The sequence below is a fragment of the Saccostrea echinata genome, unplaced genomic scaffold (assembly GCF_033153115.1).
Source record: "Saccostrea echinata isolate AGI-Se365-2 ecotype Australia unplaced genomic scaffold, CSIRO_AGI_Sech_v1 ptg000025l, whole genome shotgun sequence".
NCBI lineage: Eukaryota > Metazoa > Mollusca > Bivalvia > Ostreida > Ostreidae > Saccostrea > Saccostrea echinata.
Genome location: NW_026889774.1, coordinates 21,551,880 through 21,562,064, shown reverse-complemented (window position 1 = coordinate 21,562,064; position 10,185 = coordinate 21,551,880). Strand labels below are relative to the sequence as shown.

The 10,185-nt window shown below is 33.2% G+C and overlaps 1 protein-coding gene across 1 annotated transcript; it reads left to right on the top strand.

Annotated features, from left to right (window-relative positions):
• Window positions 1-2,221: 2,221 nt before the first annotated feature.
• LOC133192162 (NF-kappa-B-repressing factor-like) lies at window positions 2,222-9,676 on the top strand. The gene is made up of 3 exons (XM_061328108.1): window positions 2,222-2,262; window positions 6,747-8,225; window positions 8,760-9,676. Exons 2-3 carry the CDS (start codon window positions 6,750-6,752, stop codon window positions 9,222-9,224), a joined length of 1,941 nt encoding a protein of 646 aa, XP_061184092.1. The 5' UTR covers window positions 2,222-2,262; window positions 6,747-6,749; the 3' UTR covers window positions 9,225-9,676.
• Window positions 9,677-10,185: the final 509 nt, after the last annotated feature.

The window sequence follows — 10,185 nt, the reverse complement described above, 5'->3', positions numbered from 1 at the left end:
GCGATGGGATAAAAAAAAATTAAGGAAACTATTACCTGTGCAATCTGCAGAGTAGAATGCGGAGGAATATCCTGGAGTGAAGGCATTGACCACAGTGTTGTTTATGGAGATATAGACGTCCACACGGTATCTCTGACGTGGAGAGCCTTCTGGAATTGTGAAGAATACTTCAAATGACTGATCCTCATAGTGGTGATTGTAGCGGGAAAACACCTTCCAATTTTCTGGATCCGTCTCTGTGCTACTCAGTAAACTGTAAGAATCGTTGAGGATGTGTCATTGACTGGAATTTTTTTTTAAATTTTCAGTTTTACATATGAAAACCCAAAACCTGTTAAAGACATATACATGTACTAACTTGTAATGAGAAATTCTTGAATCTCCCGTGTCTTTTCTATATGTCCAACCCCGCCATCGAACGGACAAGATTCCACAATTTGTCTTCATCACTTCCGGAGGCGTCGAAAGTTTTGGAAGTTCTAAATGTACAATTTCTGCACAAGTACTTGTAGACAAGGATTCCCCTCCGATTATGTGCATTCTGGGGACACCCCCTCCTCTCCCCTGTATATAGTACTAGAGTGTGGAGAGTATCGTTTCCAAATTCAAGAATTGAAAACTGACTTTCTATAGTTATGATGTGTTGTTCTAATACTATTCTTTTGATATTTCACATGTTTTTCACTTCTTGATTTTGAAACCCTTCATATTTTAGCACCAATTTACAATGTGCATAATTTTAAGAAAATAAATCTAAGAAATAACCTAGAATAAACCTTTAAATTAAAAGTAATATGTTGCGGTGATATACTGTAAACATGTGACTTAATATCCCAAGTTTGTATTTCATTTATTCATACTTTTATTTGCATTATTATGCTAGAATACTAATTTATGAAAAAGAAATTTCCGAGGTGCACATTAATTCGGGGGGAAAAGGGGCGGGGTCAGCCTAGGCCTAATTTCAGCGAGTCTTCCGTCAGTACAAATTTTTTAGTCTCGACAAATCTCGCTGAAATTAGAGTCTGCCCAATTAGTGATGATTACAGCCTGTGATTTCATGTTTTTCAATGACCACATCCCACAGCCGATATTTATTCCTAAAGATTTGCAGATACATTTATTACATCAATCTAACGTTTTGAAGCGGATCTATAAGGGGTTTTATTTAAATAAGTATTAATTTTAAACCCAATATGGCTAGAAAGTCTGTCAACAATGCAAAATAATTTCCTTACAAATAAACAAAATATACTTACCTATGCATTCTGCTTCGTGGCAATACAATTCTGGTGAACAGGTTGGATCACATGAGCCTGAAAAAAATTATATTATATGATAGTCATTTAATCACCTCTCTCCTCTCTCTCCCTCTCTCTCTCACACACCACTTACCATTTGCTAGAGAGAAGAGTACTGGGACAACTATCAAGACAGATTTCCACTTCATGTTATCTTCATCGTACTTGTATATATATATGTACACGTTCCGTAATGTGATATTTACAAAACATGACCTTTAAAAATTGAATTGTTTCTTTGATTTGTCAGTAACAATACATTTTTGAAATGGAAAGTGAATTTAAAAGGAAACAGAGTTACTTCCAAAACAAAATGCTCCGTAATAGGGTTATCGGAAATTTAACCAGTCCAAATGTGCCTAATAAAAGCTAAAATTCATGCAGTTACATTGAAAAAAAAAAGCATTCATATACATAAAAAAGAAATATAAGGTACACAAATTTACAAGTGCCAGTTCAGGGTCACGTTTCCAATTGACTTTACATTTTATTATTTCTCTCATAATCTTATTATATTTATGGCAACCAGTACCGACTCCGTAACATGTACTGCATACTGTAAAATTATACAAATTATGACAATTTTCAATGAACCCAAGCCACATTCACTTGACGTTTAATACTAATTTTTTCTTTAAAATTTTTAAAAGTTATAGCAGGGACCTATATACTATAGTATATAGGTCCCTGGTTATAGCAACCCCCCCCCCCAAAAAAAAAAAAAAACCCAACCAACTCCTACCTAATAAATCACGTGATTTATTAAGTTGTCCTGCGTTTATATTTTTGTGATAAGAGTGCCTGTATATTTTTAGGCATACATTGTTTAACTGATGCCGGATATTTTTCATTGGTCCGAATGTTGGTTCTAAATTTTTCATAGCGCTAAGTATTTCCTCAAGAAAACAACGCTTGGAAAATGGAAAATGCGTGACAGGAAAAGTTACTTTTATTGAGTATTGTAAGGAAATATTTTGTCAAGACTTACATTGCAACATACAATTTTGATTTTTATACATAATGTTACACAATCATTTTATATTTTTATGTCGTCATTCATGTTGAACTGTATTACATGACTGTATGTTTAGCAGTTTAGTTTCTCTTTTGATACTTTGCCACCAAAGAATTCCATTATTCATTTGTCGGAACTGATCAGGAAATTTGGAAATTGATTACTTTTTGATATCGTAAAAAATCCTCAAATCTTCAAAGGATTCCTTATATAAGATTTTTAAAATACTTTTATCAAAGTTTCAACTTTGCTAGAAAGGCCTAAATTGTAGAAGCATTTCGAAAAATTAAAAAAAAAATATATCTGAGATAATTCAAGTAATATCAGGGACCTATATACTAAGTATATAGGTCTCCGGTAATATTTAACTTTGGAATAAGTGTTCCCAAATAGTCTGAGATGTCCTGTGCATGAACTGCAGTAGGTGCAGTATTATTTTTAAAGACTGACAATGTCAAAGAACAAGAAATGCAAACAAGCAAGTGGTGCAGATGCTATTATCAAGCCTGCATACTTACCTTTAATCTTTCTTACATATCCAGACTAATAAATAATAGATATTCACAACTTCACCATTAATATGTTTATTTACTAAAGTAGTGGAAGGTCACAGCATTATCTTAAAAATTACTCCTTATTGTGTATCAATTTTAATCTAAATTAAATGCAGTCACAGATCTAGGATTTTGCATTAGGGGGAGACATTATTGGGTATCAAGCGTTTTGGGGACTGCCAATGCCCCTAGTTAGCCCAGGAAACTGTCTGGTGGGGGTTAGGGGAGCCCCAATGAGCCTTTGTGAATCAGCAATTGGAAAACCATATTTTGACACCAAAATATATGTAATTTTACCTGTATGTTATCGATGTATGACATTGAAAACAATGTCTAAATTTTTTTTGTTTAATGGGGGCACATGCTGGGAGCACCCCCAACTGAATCTGCACCTGAAATTAGTATTAATTTTATAATACATGCAGTGTTTTCCCCAGAAAATTTTCAATGCATGGGGGGAAATTTGCTGAATTGATGGCGCGCGGCGTGTCTTATTGAGTTACTTGTGCATGTATCTGAATTTATATTTAAATGAAAAATACAAATTCATTCATTTATATTTTTTTTTAATTTAAATGATATATTTTGAATATATTGTCAATTTAACTTTTAAAAAAGCTAAACAATTGAGTTCTCTTTTATAAAAATAGATCTAATCACAAAAAATTGTTCTATTTTAGTTTCCTCTAAAGCCATTGTCTTGTTATCATGTTTATGCTTGCTTTCTACAAACTGAATAGACCCCTAGTGACCCCCCCCCCCTTTTTTATTTACTACATTTTTTTTTTCTTTTGGATGTCCCTACTTTTACAGTCATTTTTAAACAAAAAGGGTGCACATTATGTAGCACCACTGCTTACATGTAAATATTGTGACAACATATTTAGTACATTTGTGTCTGATTTTTTTTTAATTCAACGTAAGCTGTTGAATGTAGGTCAAGCATGTGCGCTTGAACGAAGTATTTGCCCATAGTTCATAGAGTAAATAAACAATGATAATATTTATTGGACATGTTTATTTTAAGCATATTTTTGCTAAAAAATGGCTTTAAAATTATGTGTTTCACTAATGAATCATTTTTTATGTCGGAACATCACTGCTATTTATAGAATGACCTGTGGATGTTGGAAAAAACCCACATGTGCATAAAACAAGTGTATTACTTTCACCGTGTGTATTATCTGACAGCAATTAATAAATTTTTCATGCTTATAAATATTCTTAATCAAATAAAAGCTTAATACTTAGTAACATATTAGTAAATTGCAATAAACATAAATAGACAACTATTGCATCATACCACGTACCGCGATTCGCATCGAGTTCACCACATGTGCGCAACATGTGTACAGTTCACGCTGTGATTCTAGTGATTTGAATTGTTTTATTGAAAAATTAATAACTGATAACAATTTCAAAGTATATCTTCTTCTTTAAATAGTCTACCTTTAATAATTCATGCATAGCGGGAAGCATAGCGGCAATGTGTGATGCATGGCGGGGGATCCTGAATGCATGGCGGTACCGCCATGCAAAAACGGCCTGGGGAAAACACTGCATGGGTGTATGATTTGTAAAAATATTAAAATGTATATTGATTAATAAAAGCAAACTAAGCAAATTAAAGAGGTCAAAGGTCGAAATTGGTGAAATCTTGGGAGACGTGGCCAACCACAAGTTACCTGTTGCTTTTTCAGATTTCACCTTTCTGGGTTCAACATTAACTTTAAAACAAACTTGTTCAGTCAAACATGTACAATGTACCTGAAAATTTTATTAGACCAGCTGACCTCAACTTCATTAAAGACCTGACCTAATATCTGTGGATCATTGACTGACTCAATTAATATGAATTACAAGAATATTAACATGAAGAAAAAAAAAAGAAACAGAGTTGAATAACTACATCGTTATTATAAACAAATCGATGCATATGGTTATTGTAAATTGGTTTTGGTGTAAAAAAAAATATATAATTATGATATTGAATTTCAATAAACTTTTTTAATTGAGTTCAAGAAAATTAAACTTTTTTAATTGAGTTCAAGAAAATTTCAGAGAAGATGTATTGTCTTTCAACTCATTTTAGTTCTAGGTCTGGTTAAATTAAAACAGTTGTCATAAATAAAATGACCTAGCAGGAAGGATAACTCTTGGTAGAGTTAGCATTTACAAGAAAATCATAAGGTGGCAAGATTAATGAAACATTGATATATATATATATATATATATATATATTAATAATAGTAATTGGTAATTTAAAACTGTTAGATTGATGTAGATTCTATGGATTTGAATAACCTGCATAAGTGTAGTTAGATCCTGCATGATCGAAATACCTATGTAGTCTGCTGCTAGAATGCACGATTTAATTTTGAAAGGAATCAATACAGAAAGGAAGGGGATAACTATGAATCATACACAAGTACATGTATATAAACATACAGTCAAACCATGATATTTCTAACTCGATTGATACCGAGAAGAAACTGAGAAATATCCAAGGATTATAGATACCAAGGTGCAAATATAAAAAAAAAAATTTGGACTTCCAAATCATTTTGACATATCCATGGTACTCAAGATATTGGTGTTTGAGATGCCAAAGTTGTCAAAATGGAGAATTTTCAGTAAATTAGAGTAGTTAACAGTTTAGTTATAAAAAGTCTGTTTCAATGATTTTAGAAACAACTGTTACAGTATTTAATTTCTTTTAATGTATGTTCAATCATAATAATAATATCAATCTAATTTTTTTTTTACAAATAGAATACTGTAAACCAACTATAATTCAAGTCATCTGATTTGTCAATCTGCGACGATTAATTTTCGCGACTGAGAAAACATTCTCTACAAATACAAAGCAAAATAAATGGTCCACGGTGATTAATATTCACGAGTTAAAGTAGGACGCGAAACTCGCGGATATTTCTTGCATGAGAATAAAAGTTGGTTTACAGTAATCATAATCTGTTATTGTCCAAAATAGAGTAAACGTAATGAAATACAAATTTTATTTCATTATTTTATTTTAATGTCTCTTTGGCACTGACACTTTGTTTCTTGATCAAAAAAGATAATACTTAAAAGATGCATGCCTTCAATGTCTGATGAAGCATCTTGTCTAATCCTGCAGAGCAGACTGTAATTACACAGACATTTCTTTAAAAATAATTGAGGTTATTAATTCTGGTCTTCAAAATTTGTATTCCTCTTGGCAATCTAAGCCATCAAGAAGATACTCTGTGAAAACTAATCGGATCATGTCCATCATGTTCATTGTATTCTGTAAAACACCTATAACAGCAAACAAAACCAGAGATCAGTCTAGAGGTCTCTGATAAAAGAAAATAATACATGTAATTCTGTATTATTTTTCTCACATAAAGTACACAAAATTCAAGTAACCGAGTAGCAGTTTTACTAACCAAGTGGCAACAATCGCATTTAATGGTTAACTGGGTATTTGTTGACAATACTAATAATTTATATACAGGTATATTTCATGTAATAAGATGTATGAAAACAAAATTCACAAAAAAGTATTGAAACTACATATCTGAAATGCTATAAATTGACATGTGCTGTAACATGATATGATGAATGCAAATGCTTTGGAATCATTTTAATTCGGGGGGCATGGGCAAGCAAAACTTTATTGGTTTGTGGGGATGTAATTTTGTGAGTATTTTTGTAACTTGTATAAACAGAAGATTCAATGAATAAATATGTTGACAAAATAATTGTTCATAGGGATGTACATTGGTGGATAAGTGTGACCCACAAAATCCACAAACATTGGTCCCCTATGAACATTGATGATTCTACAATACAGTGTAACCTGTAAACTTGTATATATATTTTACATTTCAGATAATGGATTCTAGTAATATGTCTCAGGAGGACATTCCCTCAGTTGTGGAAAAATTTCGGAGTCCATATGAGAGCCAAGTAGAATGGGACCTAAGAAGAGCTTTTATGATAGCTAACTATGGTACAGTCAGCATGGAGTCCTTAGTGTGCCTAGCCAATTGTTATTTAAATGTTGAGATGTATGGATGTAGGTATCCCAAGTTAGTTATGGATAAAATCAAAGAAATGAGTAGTGAACTGAACTCTCACAACTCCAATAAAACAGAGAATGCACCAAAGAGAATAAAGGGTTTAGAGACTGTCAAGTTTGTTAAACAATCAGAAGCACAACCTGTTAAAAAACAGACTGTGAAACCTTCTTTAGGCAGTGAACCTAGTGCTAAAGGGAAAACAACCAACAAAACATCTGTTGCTTCATCAGGGAAACCCCAAAACCAGGCTACAAATTCAAACAGTACCCCTAAGGCAGCTAGCAAAAAGACTGTTGCACCAAGTTTTCACTTTGTGAGAGCAAGCACAGAATTTCACAGCACAGATGTGGCCACAGAAAGTGTGAAACAGAAAATGAGAGAGGATTTTCTTGAGAGTTGTCAACCACAGCCTGTAGTACATCCACAATTGAGTGCACAGAATTCTCAACAGAAAACAGGATTAGGGTTCTCTAAGAAGGGTAAATCCCCAAATGTTGTAGGTCCAGAAATTCCAACCAACTCATTCATAAGTGAAGAAGAGAATCAGTTTCATGCATTTGCCAATCATTATGCCACTTATAAGAAGAACCATTCACAGCGATCCCCTGTGGACATTTTTCACATGGTTGCTACAAAAACTAGGATGAAGATCGACACGCAATTCAGTGATGTATCTGTTAAAGGAAAACCTAAGTTTGTCTGCACTGTTATCATTGACAATATAGAAGTAGCCACAGGGGAAGATTCCAATAAAAAGGGTGCTAAAAACAAAGCCTTCGAAATTGGACAAGAAAAACTGTCAAGGAAATACCTCAAAGTAGTGAGAGTTAACCCTGAGAAACAGGAACTTCAGGCTTTTGATGAGGAACCGAAAAGTGAACCAGGTTTTATAGCTGAAGAACCAGTTGCAGTGGCACCCAAACCTGGACACCGTAAGAGAAAAGAAAGTGAACTCCATGGTGATTTAACAAGGTTCATCATCTTCGAGAGATCAAACATGGATCAGAATGCCATATCTATTCTACAAAACAGTGCTGCTATGAACCATGCTAATCTAGAATATGATTTTCATGTGGATATGTCAGGGACACGTTGCAGGGTGCTGTTAGAGGGGCATAATCTGGTGGAGTATATGGGAACCACAAAAGCTACGTCCAAATCTATTGCTTCCGAGAAGGCTCTAGAAAGATTGAGGCAGATCTGTTATACCATCAAAATCAAGCAAGCAGTAGATTCCAGTGAGAGCGATGTTGGACGAGATGAGGTGATGGGAGAAATTCAGAAACAGGTACATTGCACTAAAATAAGTCTTAGAAAAGTTAAAATATATTCCATTCATATTTAAGTTTTATAAAAAGATTTTTAAAACTTACTTGTCCATATGACAAATACAGCTATTTAAATGTCTAAGGAAAAAAAATTTCTTCATGTTGAAATTATTCCCATTTCTGTACAAACTGTAACAGAGTTTTAAAAGATTTGTCTTTTCTACTTTCATATACTGTACATCACTTTTTATTCGCGAGAACTTTGTTTTCGCGTGATTACGCGAGACGGTCTGCTTGTGAAAATATCATTCCCGTGGATATTTTCATTAGTATAGGTTATATACAACAATACCCAGAATTCGTGAAAATTTTGTCTCGCCTATAAATGCCAAATACCTATCTCGTGAAAATAGGGTGTCATGAAAAATTTGGTGATCTACAGTAATGTTTGTATGAGTAATGACTAGTCAGTTTAATTAAGCTGATTGTTAAAAAAAATCATTTGATATCAGTAGATTATGAATGTAATAACAGATACCACATTTATTTTTCAGGTTTCAGCCATCCCTGATGACAACATAGGCAGCCGCTTGCTCAAGAAGATGGGCTGGACAGGAGGAGGAGTTGGAGCAGAGGGAAACAAGGGATTGGCTGAACCTGTGGCTGTCACCTTGACTAACCACACCCTTCTCAACAGACAGGGACTGGGACTACATGGTGACCATGCCAAAGCCATGGTAGACTTCAAAAAGAAAATCACAGAAGTGATAGACAATTATGCCAAGTCGGACAAGCAGGAAGACCTAGCATTTGCCCCTGAGTTCAGCAAGGAAGAAAGGGCCTTCATCCATCAATATTCTCAAAAGCTGGGACTGAAAACTCAGAGTAGAGGTTCAGGTAATGAGAGATATTTAACCATTTCTCGCAAAAGAAGTGTCTCACAATTGTTTGACCATATCATGGAAGAAGGGGGGTCTACACAGAAGTATGAGCTTATTGCTCCATTGTACGACTCGTAAAGATCATGAAAATCATTGCTAAATCCCTTGAATGACTTTTTTGTGCCATTTTTGTTTCATGTTTGCATATTTACGGAGTTGATAGTGAATATTCCCTGAATTTAATTAAAAAATAACTTGGACATTGTTATACATACATGTATGTAGGCTTTTATTTTTTTGTCAAAGTTCTTTCTTAGTGACAGAGGAATAGGTATATCTATACTTATAATGTTAGTTGACAGTAACAGTAATATTAGAGATCATGCATGTCATATGACTGTAGAAAAATGCCAACCACTATTTTATTTCCTTTGAGGTATTCTCCTCTGAGGTAAAATTCTTAAAAGTTTGTATTTATTGTGTTGTTTTGTTTGTTTGTATTATAATTGCAATATTTTTCCTAGAATGAAAGAATGGTTTTATTTCAATAAAGGAGCTTGTCATATTTCTTATATATATCTAAATTTTTAGTTTTGATAATAACATTGATTCAAAAAATCATACAAAAATAGTCAATGAAATACACATGTAAAATCACAAAGCACATATTAGACAAACAATAAAGAAATTTGTTTGGTGTACTCCGACTGACACATCAAAATCATCCCTATACCTGATAAATTTTTTTCAGTATATTAAAATTCTAGTTTTTTTTTTGTTTACCAAGAAATACAGATTGTCTATATCATTTTTAAAGTTAAGGTTTATCGTTTCTTTGAGATGCTTTTTAGATGAAAATTTGTACCAAAAATTATTGAAATTTGTCTAGTTGTTAGGTGTATAATGAAAACTTCAATAAATTCAAAGTCTGTGATGATTATATATGTGTTTGGATTAAAAAAAAACACATATACCTACCTACCCACTCAGTGGCACTCACCTTGAAAAATGGGGTCAGAGTACATCAAAAAAAATTTTTAATGATGGCCTAAGCTTATACAAACTTAAATCTAAAGGGGTTTTGACTCTTGACATTAGT

Bases quoted from the DNA above. Each gene is read 5' to 3' on its own strand.
- LOC133192162 (XM_061328108.1), top strand. From the start codon at position 6,750: ATGGATTCTAGTAATATGTCTCAGGAGGACATTCCCTCAGTTGTGGAA. The intron at 8,226-8,759 runs GTACATTGCACT...TTTATTTTTCAG, and splicing joins TGGGAGAAATTCAGAAACAG to GTTTCAGCCATCCCTGATGA.